Source organism: Homalodisca vitripennis, chromosome 6 (genome assembly GCF_021130785.1).
Source record: "Homalodisca vitripennis isolate AUS2020 chromosome 6, UT_GWSS_2.1, whole genome shotgun sequence".
NCBI lineage: Eukaryota > Metazoa > Arthropoda > Insecta > Hemiptera > Cicadellidae > Homalodisca > Homalodisca vitripennis.
In genome coordinates this window covers 97,926,272-97,948,393 of record NC_060212.1, presented here as the reverse complement: position 1 = coordinate 97,948,393, position 22,122 = coordinate 97,926,272, and the positions used below count along the sequence as shown (strand labels likewise).

General features: G+C 32.7%; 1 protein-coding gene across 2 annotated transcripts in view; it reads left to right on the top strand.

Annotated features, from left to right (window-relative positions):
* Positions 1 to 22,122, top strand: part of LOC124364612 (myosin-VIIa) — a 175,398-nt gene that overhangs the window by 115,065 nt on the left and 38,211 nt on the right. For both annotated transcript variants that reach the window (XM_046820217.1, XM_046820216.1), the window contains exons 11-21: positions 606 to 816; positions 2,747 to 2,882; positions 6,727 to 6,971; positions 8,184 to 8,339; positions 9,591 to 9,781; positions 11,362 to 11,653; positions 13,162 to 13,272; positions 16,486 to 16,695; positions 18,003 to 18,200; positions 20,183 to 20,359; positions 21,445 to 21,662. In XM_046820217.1, coding sequence (XP_046676173.1) covers positions 606 to 816; positions 2,747 to 2,882; positions 6,727 to 6,971; positions 8,184 to 8,339; positions 9,591 to 9,781; positions 11,362 to 11,653; positions 13,162 to 13,272; positions 16,486 to 16,695; positions 18,003 to 18,200; positions 20,183 to 20,359; positions 21,445 to 21,662 — 2,145 coding nt within the window. The remainder of the gene's footprint in view (positions 1 to 605; positions 817 to 2,746; positions 2,883 to 6,726; positions 6,972 to 8,183; positions 8,340 to 9,590; positions 9,782 to 11,361; positions 11,654 to 13,161; positions 13,273 to 16,485; positions 16,696 to 18,002; positions 18,201 to 20,182; positions 20,360 to 21,444; positions 21,663 to 22,122) is intronic.

Genomic DNA, 22,122 nt, shown 5'->3' with positions numbered 1-22,122 from the left:
AATATTGTCTCAACTTTGCAACAACTCCATCTGAAACTGAAGGCCGTCCATTTCGGTTTTCATCGTGAATTTCCATGCGGCCTTCACTGAATTCTCCACACCATTTCCGAACGTGTTGAACAGATATGCAGTTTTCCCGATAAACCTCGATTAACTGACGATAAATTTCAGTAGGTGAAATCTGTTTTGCATTTTAAAAAACGTATCACAGCACGAATTTCGCACCTGGCGGTAACAACGATAGGAAGCTCCATCTTCGAAGGCAGCTAGGCCGGCACTGTTGGACGAAGCGAGGCGCTAGTGGTATGGATAGAGAGAGGGAAAGCTGATGAGTAAGACAGTGTTTCCAGATTTCTCCCAACATATCGCATTCTGTCTCGGCGGCATAGGGAACCTTATTTTTCTAATACCCCTCGTATGTTACAAATACTGACTTGTTAAATGTTGTTCCTTAGAGGACGATAAGCATGAGGTATTGGCATTGTGAATCCCCTTGTTCAACAGTAGTATCTAGCAAAACAAACTTAAGGTTTATGAATCCAATGTGAGTAGATTTTTCAATAATTGTCCTGTATGAAAAGTAAACTTGTCTTGTTTTTTTACAGTTTTGAGCAGTTCTGTATAAACTATGCAAACGAGAACCTGCAGCAGTTTTTTGTCCAGCACATCTTCAAGTTGGAACAGGAGGAATACAACCTAGAGCACATCAACTGGCAGCACATAGAATTTGTAGACAACCAGGACGCCTTGGACCTGATAGCCATCAAACAGCTCAACATCATGGCGCTTATCGATGAGGAGAGCAAGTTTCCCAAGGTATCGTATCCATAACTGTGTATTCATATTAACAATATAATGTTCTAAATATAAGGTGAGTCCAGAATATGAGTATTATCCTGCTTTAATACTATTGCAGTGCTACTCTTGCTGTTTCATATGTGCATGTTGATTTCTCTAGTATATAGCCTATTTCCAGACAAAATAGTGATTAATCTGTCTTGTGTTTTCTACTCCATGGGTTTTTATCAACGTTTAGTTTATTTACAGTAAGATTTTATGTGTTGTCTGGGTTTGTAATGTAAGTAACTATTAAGGCAATGGAAGATCATTGTCAGATATGGATATTTACAGTAAAACAGAATGATACAGAGCTGTAATATTATACATAACATATATATGATTGTAAAGAATTACGAATTCAAGAAATGATTTTTATTTTTGACAATGTTAGCCGCTTCCTGACTAGGTACCACTTGTTCATGCGCATGAAGAATGGCTTTATGGTTAGTCCCTTGAAAGTGATGACATATAAAACAGTATGTAGTTATGGTTGCCATCACACATGGGATTTTTGTGAGTGGAGGGTTTGTATAAGGTAACATTTTGGGGGAATTTTTCATCACTAAGTGAAAGAAAAAACAGTATTTACTACTTCATAGTATTGCTCAATCATCAAAGTAGGGGCTCCCTACAGTACTTGTTGTTTAATAGAACAAGATGAATTAAAATAAGAAAGTTTAAAATGAGAAGAAAATAAGAAATTAAGAAAGTTTAATTGTATCTGAGAAATGGATATATTAAGTCAGTTATACACAAGTGCAAACCAAAATAGAAATGTTACTGGATGAGAATTGGCAGCAGATAAATTTTCATTTATGTCAGCCTACAATGTATGGGAGTATCAGAGAAAATTAGAAGAGTACATCGAAATACAATATTAGAACCATGTTATAAAACACACATCACTCCAAGACAAAATCTGGTAAGAACAAAACCAAAAATAGCATGCAGGATTTCCAAAACTGTGTTCACAGTATAAAATGTATTTTAAAATAGAGAACACATGGGTGAGAAAAATACCATTAGTTTTTTAAATAAAATAACAAAATGAAACATACGAGAGATTTACGAATAATTCATATCTCGCTGTCTTTTTAGGTGTAATCTTTTTAATTTTTTTCTATTTTTAAACATATCCAAATATGATATTAATTAGTATAAATAAGAGGTATATCTGGAAAGTAAGTGTACTAAGGCTCTCACAGCCGGAAGGATTTTTTCAACATATTGGTCAGTACATTGAGAACTGTTCATGTAACAGCAGTTCTTAACTCATTATAGACATCGACTGGAGTTTTTCCCTTTCAAATGAGGTAAAGGATGACATTGCATGTTTCAATCCAATAAATTAATTCAATCCAATTTCACACTTGGCGGGAGATCGAATTGATATTTTTTGCAAAACGTATTGATGCATCAAATTCTCAACGTACTGACCCCACACCGATCACAATGTGGAGGGGAGGAACAGGTTGCACGGCAGTGTAGCCAACATGTTGAAAAAAATCTCTCTGACTGCTAGATCAGTACACTTACTTTTTGGATGTGCCTTGTATATATTTCAACACATTAAAACACTGCACTTGTTTTATTTAATCCTGCAAATTTTTAAAATGTAAATGTTCAATGTTGAGGTCAACATTTAGAGACTCAACATATGAAGGAACTTGTTTATGTACAAGTAGCCTATTAATGATTTATTCAATAATTTCATAGGACAGAAATGGAAAAGTTTTCAAATTTAAAGTTGGAATTGTTGTGGATGGTGTTTTTATGGAAGTCTATACATTATATTAGATGTTAAACTGGGGACAAATAATGTTCTGGGTTCTCCTAGAACACAAGTGAATTGTCTGTATCGTCGAGTGTTGTAAATGATGTCCTAGTAATTGATGATTTTTGTTAGGGTACGGATCAAACGATGCTGGCCAAATTGCACAAAACACATGGAAGCCACCGCAACTACCTCAAGCCCAAATCTGACATCAACACTTCCTTTGGCCTCAATCATTTTGCGGGTGTTGTCTTCTACGATACTAGAGGTGAGATTGTCCATGTGATTCTTGTGTACTTCCGTGAAAATATATAAAAAGGTTTCATGTTTATGAGAAACTTTTTTGTTATTTTTGTAACAATTTACTCTTTTTTTCCAGAAGAAATTCATAGATACATTTGAACATGGTTAATTCAAACATCAAAAGAACAGTCAATATTTCAAACTATCCCAAGATTTGAATTACAAGTGTTTTAAAAAAAGGTTGAAAAAATGTTTACTCTTCAATATTTGTATGATTAAATCTTTAATGTTAGAAATACAAGGTCTACCTGTGTCATAGTCATACAATTTTCAAATTATCCTAAACAAAATTTAAAATAACCACACTATTTACATTATATATACAATAAAAATGACATGGAACAGGAAGAACAGTTTGAATTGTGTGTGAGTGCAGGACAACATTTACTTGAGGAAGCACTAAGTCTACTTTCCGCAACAATCGAGGACAAAAAAGCAGAAAACCACCCATTTATAGTTATGGGAGACATTAATGTTGATGATTTAAAATCAGATAGGAACAATCAAATGTTAAACAACACTTTGAGCAGCCACAGCATCTCAGGACTACTACCGCTACCCCCAACGCAAGTCACCCCCATATCCATCTCATCAATAGATTTTATCTGCACTAACCTAGACAAAGAACAATTAACTTCAACTGTGATTCATGCTGGAATTTCTGACCATACTGCTCAACTCTGTGAAATTAAATACATAACAACATCATCGTCCGAAAGGAATACAATACTCAGAGTATTAAACCAAGAAAATCTAAATCTTCTCAAGGCTCAGTTTGAACAAGAAAACTGGGAAAATGTACAAAACGCGGACTCAGCAGAAACAGCCTACAACAACTTTTTATCAACTAGTTGCCATTATGAACACAGTTTGACCTAGAAAGATCGAGCAACAGAGGAAGAGAAAAACATCAAGATATGCGGATGAAGAAGCTAGACATCTCAAAGCAATATATTTGACATGTCTTTGAAGACATGAGCGTACAGGTGCACAAGCAGATAAAATGAAATGTGCAAGGCCAAGAAAGACTATGAGATGAGGCTAAAAACAATCAAACGGCGTGCAGCTGTAGATCACATAGCAAATGCTGAAAACAAATCAAAAGCATTATGGCAAGTTATAAACAGTGAGAGAGGTAAAAAATTTTCAACTGCTCCTCAGCCACAACTCAACATAAAAGGAGAGATGTCCACCAACCCCCTTCAAATAGCTAAACACCTCAATGAGTTTTTTACGGACATAGCTGATTATACTCTAAATAGCCAGCCAAGAACAAAAAAGCAGACTGCAATCCAACCTCAAATCATAAACCATGATTTAACCCAGTTGACTCCCACTAATGAACATGAAATTGAGGCCATAATTAAAAGTCTGAAACCTAAAATATCAGCAGGGTTTGATGAATCTCAGCAAAAATGTTGAAACACTGGCCTCTAGTCAAAATAACAAACTTATCCCTTGCTCAAGGACATTTTCCATCAGCCCTCAAATGTATTAAGGTATATCCAAAGCTTAAAAACAGAAGCCTTACAGAGGCTACTAACTATAGGCCTTATCTCTGATCCCAACCTACTCCAAAGTTATTGAGAAAGTAGTTTTGAAAAGACTAATGGATCACTGTGAACTACACAACCTTCTAACAGATAATCAAGATGGATTTATTAAGGGAAGGTCTACAACATCGGCCATTATCAAACTTTCAGAATTCATTATTGATAACTTGGAAGGAAAAAGTATGGTCACTGGCATTATATTCGATTTCAGCAAAGCTTTTGACTGCCTAGGGCATCACCTGATCCTTTACAAACTTGAAAAACTTGGAGTTAAAGGACATGCCAAAGAATGTTTTAAGAGTTATCTTGAGGGAAGAAGCCAGACAGTAGATATTCAATATACACAAAAAACGTTCTCACAAACAGTAACATCAGAGCCTCTGCATGTTAAACGTGGCGTACCTCAGGGCTCAGTGTTGGGACCGGTTCTGTTATTCTCATGACGAATGACATGCCGCAATACTTAGGCATGTACTGTGCTCCAGTGATGTATGCCGATGACACAACACTTCTAGTGTCCGAATCCTCTCCAAATAACTTGGCCATTAACTCCTACACTGCATTAAACATGGCCTATCAATATTGTCACGAAAATGATCTAGTAGTCAACACTAAAAAAACCAAACAATTAGCTTTTGGAAGGAGACAAGAAGAAGTTCCAGGACTGCCTGATGTATCAATGGAAAGTGAGACAAAATTCCTCAGAATGATTATTGACAGCGATTTATCATGGAACAATCATATTGACATACTCTCCAAAAAACTGAATTCATGCCTATATGTTTTAAAAAGAGTAAAGCATGCCAGTAATGAAGCAACTACAAAAATTGCCTATTGTTCGTTATTCGAGTCATACCTAAGGTACGGCCTTGCAGTTTGGGGAGGCACAACTGCAGGAAACTTAAACAGAATACTGCTACTACAGAAAAGAGCAGTCAGGATCATGTCTGGCCTGGGCCCAAGGGAAAGCTGCAGAGATGCCTTCCCTCATCAGGGAATTATAACGATTATCGGCCTATACATCAGAGAAGTCATAGTCCATGTTGACAAAGAAGCAATTGAAACGAGGCCATGACTTCCATACCTACAACACCCGCCATGCTTCAAATTTTCACCAGCCATTACATCACACTGCATTATTTGAAAGGAAACCATCCTACATAGGCAGAAAAATCTTCAACCATCTTCCTGAAGATATAAAAATGCTACAAGGACAGAGACTGAAGACATTACTGACCAAATGGCTCTCTAGCCGTCCATTCTACACCATGGATGAGTTTCTGAACTGGAAAAGAGAAGAGCAATACCCTCAATAAAAACTAACCATGTAATATTTGACGCCATTGCATTTCTTGATGATTTGTAAATAAAGAATTTGTCTATTGTCTATTGTCCTTTATTTTGAAGTAAAAAGAAATGTGTTTTATTATACTGCGTATATTAGAATTAAAATTGCAAATAAATATATTAAAAATAAAAAACATAGTTTTGTTATGTGTATAGTTTTTCTCAAGAATAAATGGTTGTTAAAAAATAAGTCGGTAATAAATTTATCATATTTAAAAAACTATCGTGAAGATTTATTTTTTTCTTATATTTGGTTTTATATGAACTGATTGACCTCAACCACAAATATTTTGCTAAATAAGAAATCATCCTAAACCACACTAATTTTAAAGGAAACCAAAGTGGAAGGGTATCAAAGGATAAATAAATATGAACTGATAAATTTTCTTAGATTGTGTTCTTTTTAGCTTAATACACTTAAAACCAACTATCAGACTCATAAACAAATGTTAAATCAGTGTCTGGTACTCGCATAGAGACTCTTAGTAGTGAGTTTCAGTCCCTTTGTTGGTTGACAGTGGTGTAACTATTATTTATGTGTATCACTGTTGGTTTTACATGTGTTAAGCTATAAAAAATATAACCTTGAAAAGACTATTGTTTCACATAACCCTTTCGATACCCTCCCGTTTTGACCTCAACCAAAACTAGGAAAAAAGGAAAAATTCCTCCATAAATTTCAAGTAAAACTAACTTGTGTGCTTATACAGTGTAAATTGACTCTGGATCCTAGGCTATAACTTTAATGGTATTTATTGTAATCTAATGTCTGTAACCTCAATAATGCAATGGACTTTACGTGATCACAATAGTGTAAGTGAATAAAAATTGATTGATTCAGTTCTTCTCCAATTCAATGTTAATTTTTATTCAATCAATTCAGAATCATTATCAATATTGTTCATCCAGGATTCTTGGAGAAGAACAGAGACACATTCAGTGCAGATCTGCTGCAGCTTGTGACACTCTCCAGCAACAAGTTCCTGAAGCTGCTGTTCGCAGAGGACATCGGCATGGGCTCCGAGACTCGCAAGCGTGCTCCCACGCTTTCCACGCAGTTCAAGAAGTCTCTAGACGCCCTCATGAAGACTCTCAGCTCCTGTCAGCCGTTCTTCATCCGTTGTATCAAACCCAACGAGTTCAAGAAACCTATGGTAGGCATCTACTTATTAAGTAGTTGTTGTGAAACCGTTTCTATATCATATATTAGGTTAGTTTGGTACATGGGATTAAAGCAAAATAAAACTAGTTTTTTTTTATTTACGAGGCAAATTAATTGTGACTTATACAATTTATTCTCTAAATTATTAATAAAATCCAAAGAAACGATTTGTTGCTCAACATCAAGTCATAAATATAAATTAAATCCTAAATTTAAATAGTTAACAATACATAGAATAATATAGTTCAACAAATAGAAGTCAGTTTTAAAAACACAATTAATTCTAAAACGTAAAGAAAGAAATTTTTTACCTGGTAATGATGGACTCCCAATGTTGTACTCCATACACTTAGTACTGGTAACAATCGATCACAACAATGAAATGTTTAAATAAAAAGCTAATAGCCAAAATTTTTCATTGTGGAAATCAGAGGGTTAAAGAAAAAGTGTTATTGTACTTTAATATTTTATAACCACCATCATCATTTAAGGTGTTTGTTGTAATGATTAAGGGAGGATTTGTGTTATGAAAGTTTACAGTTTTCAACATCATCGATCTTGGATTACAATTATTTTGGAAAATGTTGTGCAGTTTAATCAAATGTAATTGAGTTGGTCCCCATTCCATGAAATTAACCACAATGACATCTCCTCATCTCATAAAAATATTAGTCTTTATTTTTTTTATTCGAGTCAGAAGATTGCTTGAACAGTTTTAGCACCACTGCATTGGACTGTCTGTAATCATTTCCTTCCTTCTATCTTTTTTCACATAAAAATCTAATTGCAGTACACACTTAATAACTAACGGACAAATAAATGATTGTCAAGGACATTACGCTGCACTCACCCACTGATAAATGACTGCTGAATCAAAACAACTGCAGTAGTTTCATAAATATTTAATAGATGGTGCTGCATATGTGTTTAGACCTGCCAATATTTAAATATAAGCCAATGACAATTTAGGAACACACCTTCTAATTTTAAACTTCACAAACGGTTGTTTTTTGTAAACTAAATGTAACGATAAATAACTATTGAACGGAATGAAAACATCCTAGAAGAGTTAAGTTTTTTTATATAACATAATGCAAAAGAAATTTTGAAACCATTACCAATAAAGACAACTTATATAATCCTGTCTCTAATGTACCTATGTTACAAACCAGACCATTCAACTGAATATTATGACTATTAATAGATGTTCGACCGTGGCCTGTGCTGCCGCCAGCTGCGATACTCAGGAATGATGGAGACCATTCGGATACGAAGAGCTGGCTACCCAATCCGACACACTTTCAAGGAGTTTGTGGAGAGATACAGGTTTCTCATTCCTGGAATTCCTCCTGCCCACAAAGTAAATATTAGAGCATTTTGATTTATCTGCATTAAGATTTCTTTTCTGGGAATTATAAGATTAGATATTAATCCATGCAGTGCCAATTTTCTCTATCTATGTTGTAGTCTAATCTCCTCTAAGGCGATCATCAGCCCTAAAGCTCATAAGTTTATATTACCAAATTGTATTAGTAAAAAGAACCTGATACAAATCCAATGTAAACAAATCCATTATATCCATTTCAAATGAGTTATTAGATATACATTTATTCCAAACATCATTATTTTAAATGAATATAATTAATAAATCATCAACATGTGAATAAAAATGGAATACTAAAGATACATATAAAAAAATCAATAAAGTAACCTTATCAGACTACTATAATCTACGAACAAGCATATAGTATTCTGTTTTATACTCATATTGGCTATTTATTAATTTTATAATTAGGTTTTATTAACAATCATGGTCACATTAATAAATCCTAGTTTAAGTACCAATAACAAACATCAATTGCTTTTTATTAAATTTGAAATTTCTTTCACAATGATGTTTAAATGCACCAAACATCCTTATAAAACTTCAGTGGGTTATAGCTCCTGTATAAGAGATTTAAAAAAGGTTTTCCAGAATAAACATGTTTTAAAATTTTATTTCATGTTTGAAATTGCAAAGAAATATCAGGTTTTCCATAACAAATTTTAAAATTGTTCGTAATATTGGAAAATAGCAAAAAGTTTGAAGTTCTCAAGTCATATTCACTATTTAAACTCGTTTTTGAGATACTAATGCTGGGAAGAGCTGTTGTTGGTAATATATGGCATTAAAAGGCAATAAGAGGAAAACAATTTTTAAGCATATATATAGTGCTTGATGTGAGGTGAAATGCACTGGAAAAATCACCCATACCTTTCCCTGCAGGAAAAAGCACTTTTGGTTTATATGTTCCCACTTTACCTTCATGCCTAGAAATGCATAAACACACTGTTTTGAAACCTCATACTCCAGCTGTGGCGATCTATCTTTAGTCAGCAGATGTAAACTTTAATATTTAGTTAAACTGAATTTGTGTTAGCATGGTTTCAACATGGTGTGGTCATGTAAGTGTAAGGACTAGGTTTCATTATAAACTAAAAAATTCAGAGGCTTTCACTGTGAATAAATAATTTTATCAAATAAGCAGAAGGTGTGTTTATTGTACTGTTATTGACATGATGAGTATCATTTTGACATCATGACATTTCTGATACTTAATTAATGTCGCAGACTGAGTGTCGCTCGGCAACAGCCAAGATCTGTGGTGCGGTGCTGGGTCGCTCTGACTACCAGCTGGGCAACACCAAGGTGTTCCTGAAGGATGCCCATGACCTATTCCTGGAGCAGGAGAGAGACAGGGTGCTCACCAGGAATATCATCGTACTGCAGCGTTCTATCCGGGGCTGGGTGTATCGTAGGAGGTCAGTCTCTCTGTAGCTGTTGGGCTTGGAAGTTCCTTGTGAGCTTGTTACTATCTTAACCCTTTGAGTGCCAAATATTTATTGAGTGGGTGCACCTAAAAGTGCCTGCCCTTTTGAAGGTATTTCTAAGGTTTCAGTAAAACATTCACAGTTTGATTATTTAATAAGTTATCAACATAATTTTTTGTATTTTCTCTGAAATCTGCCTAATTAACATAGAATAACAAAGTTACCATAAAATTAAATTTAGGAATATCAATAAATTTACAAAAAAAAATTCCAGAATTTATTTCAATTTCATTTTTTAACCTAATTATCATTACTAAAAAAATTCATATCCTTTTCTTTGTCCATATCACTGAAAAGGGTATTCAGCTGTCTATAAATCTTGAAAAATGTATATCATTAACTTCAATAATAAGTCAGTTTTACAACTTTTAAGGAACTAATGTCACATTGTTTCCAGTAGCCATGTCAACCAAAAACGTTTATATGTGAGTTCTAGATTGATTTTCGTTAAAGTCAATTGATCAGAAGTGTACTATAACAATTTATTTTTGAACAGTTCTTCACGAACAGTTTAATATAATATTAGTTTAAAAATATAAAGTTTTCGATTTTTAGTGATTTTTTTCCTGAACGTCCGGTAAAATCGGACGTTGACACTTTTAAGATAACTTTTGACGTTTGGTAAAATCGAATGTTGACATTCAAAGGGTTAAGCCATCTCTCTGGCTTTGCCAATGGCGTAGTCTAGCAGTACAGTGATTATTGTAAAATAACCAAGTCAAGCAACATCGCTGAGTAATCCTGTCCTTGCAAGCAGCCCGCCAGCCCTGACGTTGGTGGTGGTTTAGCAGTCATCTTTAAGCTGTTGGTCACCATTTTAAGTGTTAGAGAGGGTTTATTAGGCTTAACTTCACCTGGTAAAATAGCAAATCCTTTACCTTTTATTTTCCTTTCAATGAAAAAATAGTAGCTAGATCTCATTTTTCAGTTACAGTTTTAAATTTACTTTCAAGGAGTATTATGAATAATTAAAGCGACATTTTCGTGAAGGATTTAGTTACTTTCATTACGTTTGAGTAATCAATCTTTACTGTGGGATAGACCAGTGTAATGTGCACCGTTACTCCGAAGATCAACAGGAAATGTTGTTTCATAAGATATATACCTCTACAAAACCAGCGATTTAGGTGTATTATTGGGTACCAAAAGATTCCATACTCAATTTAAAAGAACCATGTACAGATTAATAATTTGTGTTTTGAACTGCAGATAATATTTTACCAATAGGAAAGTTAAAAAAAAAAAACAACTTAATTGAGATTTTCTCAGATTTTTTAAGAACATACGAGCATTCTGACTGAGATATATTTGTTTGTGAATTATATTAAAGGTACCTCCTTCTTAGCTCTTTAAGAGAATAATACCATGGTAAAACAAGTGTACTGTACATTTTTGGTTAGGTTATTAAGATGTGTATCAGGGTTTTTGTTTAAATTGTAATTGTGTTTTGTAATCTAACAAAACATTGTTAAAATTGGTTGTATTAACAAGAATTTCTCACTTATTTCCAGGTTCCTAAGAATGAAAGCAGCTACAATGATCATCCAGAAGTATTGGATGGGTTGGGCTCAACGAAGACGCTACCAACGCATGCGTGTCGGCTACATGCGGCTACAGGCGTTGGTGCGGTCTCGTGTGTTGTCTCACCGCTTCAGACATCTACGGGGACATATCGTTGGGCTGCAGGCACGCAGCCGAGGTTACCTTGTGCGCAGGATGTACGCCCAGAAAATGTGGGCTATCGTCAAAATACAGTCTCATGTTCGACGCATTATCGCACAGCGCAAGTTCAACAAACTTAAGGTTGGTAATTTATAGTGAATTAAAAGGTATTGTATACATGGTGTGCTGTAAAGACAAGGTATAAACTCATCTAGACTCAAGAGAAGTTCTTAAAAAAAATTTTCTTTTTTTTTGCAAATGATTTATCTTGATAATCTTTTCCATATTCAGCATTAGACTTAAACAGACTTAAACATCAAAACTTGTGTTGTTGGTAACCACACAAGTCATTTGTTATAAGAAGATGTTTATTGTAATTTAAACTGTATTGTTTATGTATACATTTTCATGAATAAAATTTCATTACCCATTTGCAGTAAAAATAAATAATAAAATATATATTAAAATTTACAATCGTGCAGTGATGAATAGCGATATATATATATATATATATATATATATATATATATATATAATATATCATGGATGTTCTTATAGTGTTGTAACTAAGTGGGGAATAAGAAGGATAGAACTTCCTGAAAAGCCCTAAATTATTTGTAAAATGTACATATAAAACTAATCTATATTGTTTGAAATATAGAAATGTTTTACAGTATTTTGAATTAGGCATATATAATTTATTTTAGTTTATATTTATTCCATACCCTCCTAGTGTAGTTTGCTCTTCAATCAGATTCATGCCCCCTAAAGTCAAATCCTAATTACACCACTGGGTTTTTGTTCTGTTTGTCTATTTCTTGTTTCATGAAACCAACAATAATATGTAATTTGTTTCGTACCAACAGAATCAACCTACTCTTAACCAATTTCAGTAAATTAACTTAAATTTGAATTGTTTGTTAAATTTATTTGAAAACATAAATTTATTTTTTTTCTTATGGAATTTTTTTCTTATCCCCATTTCATTATACAAACATAAAGTAACTACTAATTATTAACAATGTTGTCAATGTTTTGTAACTTTTATCATGTCACTTTTAGGTAACCTGCAACATATTTAAAAAGTATATACAAATATTTTTCCCCCTAATGTTATGTAGTTGGATCGCTAATTTAGGTTCTGATATCACTGTACTAAAGTTAACTAATCAACTAATCACAGTTACTCATGTTACTAGTTCTTAATAAGATCTATTATTGGTGTTTTAGTGTTTCTTAGTCACATCAATCACTAAACACCCTTTTCTTGTTTCTTATCACTGTGATAACTCAGTCAGATAACTTACTGAGATAATTTTCATTTGTGCATTTGTTTCCTATCCCGTTTAGTCTATTACACTAATTTGTGTTGTATTGCTTTTTTATGATTAAATAATATTGTTGAGAAATTAGTATTTGAAGAGGTAATTGATTTTTAATGTTGCAGATCAACTTCCAGATTTGAATATCAATTTTGTTTCATCCGGAATATTATATTTTCTTTTATACTTGATTTTGTTACTTTCCGTACAATTTTTGTCATGATCAAATAAAAACAGTATAAGTTTACTTTTCCTTGTTCCCTTTGGTGTCAAAATTATATTTCAAAACTGTTTATTAAAATTAATAATTACCATTGTGTTTTTCAGTTTGACTACAGGACACAATTGGAGGCCCTGAAATTGAAGAAGATTGAAGAAAGAGAACTTAGTCAACAAGGAAACAAAAGAGCCAAAGAAATTGCCGAGAAGAATTATCGGGTTAGTAAAACATAATTTAAATAATTTATTTTTGTAGTTTTTATCGTTAACCCTTTGAGTGCCGGAGCATCGCTGTCAGCGATCCCGCATTATATGCAAGAAATGCCAGAATCGCTGTTAGCGACTTCTGCAGTAACGCTTATATTTTATATAGTATTTATCTAAATTGGCTCAATGACTATACATACGCATTCCAAAGGCTTCAACGTAACTTTTGATGTAGGTTTCGTTGCATTCTGGTTAGATTCTGATTTTTACGGCGGTTGTAAAGTGAGCGCGACAGTCGAGTTTAGAATCGACCGCTACGCGGACAAGCCGTCACATATTTTGTTTGCGCTGCTGTTTATTTCACAAATGATATTGAAAGTTTTTAAATGTAAATGGGTTTGTAGTGTTAGTATCTTCAAATTATTTCGTTTGCAATATATATTATTTTATAATATAAATAATATAATATTATTATTTTGCAATATATATTTGTGTATGTTGTTCTAGTCTGTGTGTAAGTAGAACAATGACTTGACCGTGAATTGCGGCGATCGTAATCAGCTAGAACTTTACTAAATACATTTGTATAGTTTTTATGTTTTTTGTGTTTGTTCAGTGATATTTATAAACAATGAGTCGTAAAAACATTGCTTACAATGAAGACCTAGTATTGCAGGCATTAGATTTAAGCATTAACAGTGTAGACAATACACAGAGTGTTAGGTTAGGTTAGAAAATTTCTAGTTTTGTAGTGGTTCATATTTTCATATTTATTTTCCAAACTTTATAAGTATAAAAAAATGTGTATATGTCTTTTTGTAAAGAATTAAATGGAGTATAAGATAGAATAACTAAAAGTGAAAAAAATAAAATATTTCAATAACACTAAGTTGTGTCAAAATAAAAAACAAAATATTTTTGCTCATAAAGTTTTTGTTAATGATTTTTTTATTTGTATAAAAACGTTAAATAAGTGATCAATGTATTATATGTATAAAGAAAATATATTTATCTAAAAAAAAACAAAAATCCAAGACATTATACCAATAAATAAATTTGTCATGAATTTTTAACCAGACCCTTGCAGAATCAGGCATTTTCGCTCAGCATTTTATGCATACCATATAGCAAAACGCTGCGGCACTCAAAGGGTTACAATTATATTATTTTTATGAAGTTAAGGAAAATTAATATGCATATTGATACACGTAATTAAAACTTCAATTATTACAAGTTTTATGAATGCAGTGTTTCGGTTTGTGGTTACAGTAGAACCCCTCATATCCGGCCTCGGTTTTACCGCACCTCGGTTTATCCGGCCACTTCCCGGAAGCCAATAGCGAAATTTATTTACCACGGCTTGCAGACGCGCAGTTGCACGCACTAGTCTCCCACGACTCTTGCGTTATTTTGGTGTATCTATTTGTTTACATTTTCCTGTGTTGTCCTCAGTTGAGCTAATAGGTTTAACCTGTAAACAGTTCGTTGATTATTTCCAGTCCGGTTAGTACAGTACAGTACAATTGTTTTGTTTCGTCAAATGCTGTGTACTGTAGGTTGGTTTATCCGGCCGAATCGTTATCCGGCCAGGGGCTCGGTCCCGTGGTGGCCGGATATGAGGGGTTCTACTGTAGTGAAATAATAACCCGAGTTGTGCAAATTTCTTGCTTTCTTTTACCTCAAACACATAATCATAGACTTTTCAATTTGATGACAATGCTAATACAAACAAACCACTACAAACAAACTAAAGTTGGAAAAAACTAGTTATGTTCTTATTGAGTTTAAAAGTAAAAACAATGTTTTTCTGTAGTGTCAGGTTGTTTTAGAGTTCTGCACAGGTACTTATTATTTCATTTTTAGCAATATTGTATTTTAATTAGGTCATGATAAATTTTGAAGTTGTTCTTTTAGTTGTGATGTATAATATTTATGATAAAAGATTTCTAGCATTTGGTAGATCATATTTAGGAAATAAGGATTTTTGTGAGAAAAGTAGAATATTAAATTACTAAATGCCATTTTAGTAATATTGCACATGGATATTTGTAATATTTTTTTAACTTCTTATTCAAAATGAAGTACACAATATGGTAGCAATGAAAGAAATGTCGTAATTCAATTTTGGATAATTATATTATATACAATTATGATTAGGATTATAAAATATAAAAAACATTTTTGTATAGTTGGAGTATAAAATGTTTTAGAAAGTTTCTATTATAGTTTGTACATTTTACTCAACACGTTCATGACAACGGCTTATTTCCAGACATTTTTATTTTCCATCAAATTTTTCATTAATAATGGCAAAAAAAACCGTAATAATCTTTTTTACATTAAGCATCTAAGTATAATGAGAAAAGTATGTAGGCTTCGTAATTTTGCACAAAACAAATTATTTCAATATGTTCTTTCAATTTTCCTCTGTGCACCCCAAGGAGTATCTAATAAATTAATTTAGCTTAAAAATTAAGCAATACCATGTGCCTGACAGGGTACACGATAGTCTCAGGTATTCATTTAAGTGCGGGTTCATATGTAACAAACCACCAAGGCAGGCAAACAATAAAAACGCAATTAGGAAATGCATAGCAAAGTGTACCCCATCGGGCGCATGACACGCTTTACAAAAGCCTGGTGTGTACCAGATGGGGTACATGACGGCAGTTGTGAAAGATCGCATGCACCCGATAGGGTACACGCTGTCGTGACCGTGTTAAAAATATAAAAATAATGCCCTCTATTATTGTTGAGTAAGTAAGATATAAAGCATCATAGTGTTACTTCATCAATAACAATGGATATAAATACTGGAAAACATTAGCGAATATCCATAATCGTGCTTTTCTGTTAAATCATCCATCACCAATACTGAGATTTGAACAAAAAAAAAACATTATTTCATTGTGCTTTCCCTTGTCTTTTTTTAAGGCATTACAGCTTACTATGACTTTTTCCCTTTTACAAATTGTCCAGGCATTATTAATCATCACTGAGCTGTGTCTTCATTCATTTGGATGAATATAAAGATATAAAGATTTAAAACTAAGTTTTATTTCATCCTGAATATTAAGTTTATATTACAGTTGATTTTAGTTCATTTCTAAATATTATAATGAAATTTAAAATATTTGTAATAATATTTTTCTTTTTTATCCTTGGTATAAAAATGGTTTTATGTTGAAATAAAGATAAGAGATAGAATAATATTTTCTGATGCAGGAAAGAATGGAGGAGCTGGAGAGAAAGGAACATGAGCTGGAGATTGAAGAGAGGCGCCGTATGGAGATGAAGAAAAACATCATCAATGATGCAGCCAAGAAGCAAGATGAGCCAGTGGACGATAGCAAACTGGTGGAAGCCATGTTTGATTTTTTGCCCGATTCTAGCAGTGAAGCTCCACTTCCTGCTAGAGAAACCTCAGTTTTCAATGTAAGTACTATTTATATTTTGTGATTATAATTTTAATTTCTACATGTTATTATTAACTCTTTTAATACTGGCTGCTAATTTATCAGTTTAGTTATGATCTCTAAGACTTAAAATCCAGTAATTTTTAACCAGATAAACAAAAACTAGATGTGACACTTTGTTAGCACTTTTTTTATAAATTCTGCTGTCCAATTTTAGTGGTCATTTGGCTTAAATATTAACTCTTTTTGTTTTGTTTCAACTTCTTGACTTTTCAGCTCACTGTACTGTGGGGGAATTATTGTTTGTCTATAGATTTCTGAATGACATTGGATGAAAATATAGGTACTCTTGTTCTGAGGTCTTATCTTTGTAAGAGAGACCCTTATTTTAGTTCCATTTTGAGATATGTGACCCAGTAATTAGATGTACTTGAATAGAAAAAACAATATAGATTTGTTCAATAACAACATTTGAAGTTTTTACAGTGTAAGAAAATTACATAACTTATGAGTATTTTTAGCTTAGAATGAAATTATTCTTTCATTCATCTTGTTTTAAGTAAAGCCTAATTTTTTGCTGCTATGGTCTTGTATTTGTTTTGTACACTTGATTTTTCAAGGGTTCTAATCATTGGATATCATCAGCCATCAGAACGTTTAGTGAGGTATATTTAGGAGCTTCACTAAAAAGAACCTGACTTTGATGAATTGATCCTCATACTTAAATTTTTATACAAATATTACCAAAAAGAGTATATTTTTTTACATGATAAAATATTTTAGCTTGTTTTTAGTAGTATAATGAGCGTGGTTTGTTCAAACTTTCAAAAAGTACAAAATGTACAACTTTGATTGTGAAAAAGTAAAGATTGTGTATAAGTAAATTCCAGATTTTACTAATACAGTTTATATGTTTCTTGACTTAAGTTTATTATGATAATGAAATAAATATTTTTATTGCTATTGCAAAAAAAAAACAAATTGTCTCTACTCTCAATATAAAAATATACGCAGTTTTTGTAAAAAATAAAGGGATTAAATTTTGACACAAATTCTTCAAAGCTGAAACTTATGATAAAATAAATAAATCATTTATCATAGTTTTATAAAAACTGTCAGAAGAAAATGTAAAATTTTTGAATTTTTGAAATTTTATGAAGCTGAGATATGGTCCATATACATTACATTGATTGCTCCTGCAGAAACAAGAAAGAGATGAACTAATGAGTTTGAAGCTACAAGTCGCAATTTAGTTAATAACACACAGTGTGGTGGCCGCATACATTTCATGGGTAGGTGAGCACTAACACGAGTATGTATGTGCAGGACCTGCCGACAGACAAGCAGGACCCCAACGAGCTGATCACGGCAATGCAAACTCAGTCAGAGGACGAAGAGGACTTGTCAGAGTTCAAGTTCCAGAAGTTCGCTGCAACGTACTTCCAGGGCAACATCACGCACCAGTACTCCCGCAAGCCTCTCAAACACCCACTGCTGCCACTGCACACGCAGGGAGATCAGCTGGTCAGTTTCTGCTTTTATAACTCTTTTGAACAGAGTATTCACGTTCACTTGTGTATATATATGTATATATATATTATATATATATATATATATATATATATATATATATATATATATATATAATAACTCTTACAGATAAAACAGAACTCCTTTTTGTTATAGTTAACACCCTTATGTAAATAGTTGTAAAATATTAAAGTTCAGATTTTTCCATCAGATATAATTTGTTGTTTGTATTTTATGAACAATGTTTACACTAAAAAGATTAATAACAGGAAACAATATGTAAAAATTAGCAACACTTAGAGTGACTTTGGTATAATAAAAAGTGGAGTACCCCAAGGGTCAGTATTAGGTGCAATATTGTTTATTGTATATATCACTGATCTCTGTAGTTCAAATTTATATGGTAAAAATAACATCATTTACTGACGAAACACCATTAAATTACATAAACACTGACTGGAATGATATAGAAGAAGCAATGAGTAAAGATTTAAAAGCCCTTAAATGGTGGTTCTCAAAGAACAATATGTTATTAAGTCCGGAAAAAACAAAGTACTTAAATTTTAACTTGAAAAAAGATCTTCAAAATTTATACAATTGTGTGAGTTGTTTGTGTACAAACAAAGAGTGTCCTGAGTGTGCAATTGTGTCGCAGGCTGGCAATTTGAAATACCTGGGAATCTTGCTGGCTAGGGAAATAAACTGGAAAAAACACATAGACATACATGGTAAAGAAAAACCTGAATAATATCTTATGAACTTTTTATTTTATACAAAATATGTGTACAGAGGAAGTTATGAGAATGTTATATTTTTCATTGGTAGTAGATTGTAATATGAAATATTTTGCTGGGGTGGAGCCTATGGAATAAAATTAAAGCCTCTTTTAATGCAACAAAAGAAATTCATTCGATTAGATGAAAGAAAATGTAAATAAGAGCTATGTCATCCATTATTTATAAGTTTAACATTTTTTCTAGTAACATTTTGTTTATCTATAAGGTTTTAAAAGTGTTTTATATACCAGTGGTAATTTGCCTGTATTAATTAATATCTACAAAAATAAATTAAGGCACAAAGAGAATATATCAGTTCCAAAACCCAATTTAACCATTTTTAGAAAAAGCTATTGTTTTTTGGGACCCAAAATGTATATGGCAATACCAAAAGAAATATGTGATTAAAAAATATACACATTGTTCAAAACTATTGAAATTGTGGCTAATAAGTAAACAAAATATAAATTTTGTTGTGCATACCATTAGTTCAAATGTTTTATTCGGATCAGAGTTGCACATTAGTATAGATTTAGATGTAATGGAGATATTTGATAAATGGGAGTTATTCTAATCAAAATTAATTGACAACATTTTATCTGAGCTATCACTAATTTAATTTAGGAACCTCTGCACAGGCTTTGCCTTCAGAGGCCCTAAATATTCATAAAAGTGTGTTTAATTAAAATATTGGTTAGTATAGTGTTTCCATTTTTATAAATTTTAGTTTATTTTGATGTAAGAGTCATCATGCAAGTGGTATATTGAAACGTGTGTTAAGTGCTAAATATAGTTAAAGTGATTCTTAAATTATTACTTTAAAATTCTCGTAATACAACAAAAATATTTGCTCTCACGGATTTAAGGGGAGGGTTGCAGGGGTCCTCATAACTCCTGAAATATTTTACAAATATAATTTTAATTTTTTTATTTATTTTAGAGTCTAAAATACGTAAAAAATCTCTTTTGATATATATTTTTTACATTTTTTGAGTAAGGGTCCCCCTATTTCATGAGGGGTATACCATAATCCCCAGGTCCCCCGTTGTGACCCCTTCCCAAACTTCACGCTAAATCCGTTCATGGATATTTGAATGGCTATAAATTTAAAGATTAATTCAGAAGTTTAACAGAAAGAATGTTTAAATTGAAGCAAATGTGTAGTAGAAACAGTTTTAACTAATAAGAATTGTGTTGCAGGCCGCTCAAGCACTATGGATCACAATCCTGCGGTTCTGTGGAGACCTACCGGAACCTCGATACCACACCATGGAGCGAGACAACACCTCGGTTATGTCCAAGGTGACAGCCACGCTTGGCCGGAACTTCATCCGCAGCAAGGAGTTCCAGGAGGCACAGATGATGGGCATGGACCCGGTCAGTTTTACTTGTTAAAAAAATATTTAAACCGAAAAGTAGTTTAGAAATTATTGAAGAAGTAGGAGCTTTTATGGTTACATGTCTTTGTACAATGAATGAGATGTAAAATTGTGACCTATAAAAAAGTTTGCTGTCTATTTACTGTCACGGTTTGATCTAATTGGCCATTAGAATTAACTCAAAGTCCGTCATGGGCTGATTTCCTTGGTTTAAGCATTCAGACTGAGAAACACCACAGGCCAATTAGATTAACTAGAGTATTATTTTACTACACTCTTATTTTGTAGCTATAAAGGTAAAATTTATTCCATAATATAGGTAAAGAACCATTCTAAATAGTTGGTTTATGTAAAGTAACAAAATTAATATACCTAAGATACCTAAGTAGACCAACGATAAATATCAAGTAGGCCATACCGCACCAGCCCATTGTATATAAATCAGCTGATTTTGAACACCAACATAATTATACAGTGTAATAATAACTCAGATGGCATTATTGAAACACAACAGTAAGAAATTACTTGTGTTTTACAAAGAACCATCTAAGTCAAAAATACACAGTCCTTTTTTATATGTATTTCTTTATTTATTAATATCTAATCTTAAAATTGTTGCTGTATTATCATAAATAATTATTTTTATGAAAATATATAGATAACACATATTAAAAAATGACATTCATTTTTATAAATCTTAACATAAAAAGTTTAGAAAAATGTTTAAAAACATTTTGTTTTGTAAACTAATAAAATTAAAAAGCAGGTTTAAGCTTTCAAAATTTACATATAAATGTATTATAATCAAAGACAAACCATACAAAATAAACATTATAGCTCCAGCTATTGTATTAGAACAGTTATGATCATTTCAACAGATGTCAGCAAATTTCACTGTAGCGTTGTTCAGTCGTAGCACGAGCATCGGGTTGGCGACGTTCAGACAGTCAACTCTTTTAACTCTTGGAGGTCATCGCGTTTCAACGTCTGTGATGGTAAAAGGGTTAACAGAACTTAGATCTTAATTTTTATGGAGCACTCGGTGATTAAGAAAACAAGTATCTTATAGAAATGATGTTACAGGAAACATTTTTAAAGCAGAAGCCACGTTCTATCAGACACAAGCTGGTATCGCTGACACTGAAGCGCAAGAACAAGTTGGGTGAGGATGTGAGACGTAAGCTGCAGGAAGATGAGTACACAGCGGACAGCTACCAGTCCTGGCTCGAGGCACGGCCCACTTCCAACTTGGAGAAACTACACTTTATAATTGGCCATGGCATCCTGCGGGCGGAGCTAAGGTTATTTAATATGTAGTAAAATATTACACAAGTTGTTTAAAAAGATTTCCTCCCCTTAGTCTCTTTTTAATCAAACTTTAAGGATTTTTATTGACGACTTAGTCTATTTCAAACTGCTTATTTTTTATGGGTTTCCCAAAGTAACTTATAGGCTGTAGGATAACTAAAACTTTTTATTATGTTTTATGTTCAAACAAAAGCATATGATGTCTCAAAATCAATCACCTCGTCAAAAAATATTTCTAAAACAGTTTGGGCATCATAAACAATAAAAACAAAACACAGAAAACAATCAAAATTAAAATTGGGGATAGGCTTGTGGAGGATGCGACTGAGGTTGCGAACGAGTTTAACAGATTTTTCGCATCTGTTGCTTGTGAGCAAAATCCTTGTCCACCACCTCCTCAAGTAAACCCCACGTGTATACAGGGACCAGTTTCCTCATTGGCACTGGCTCCTG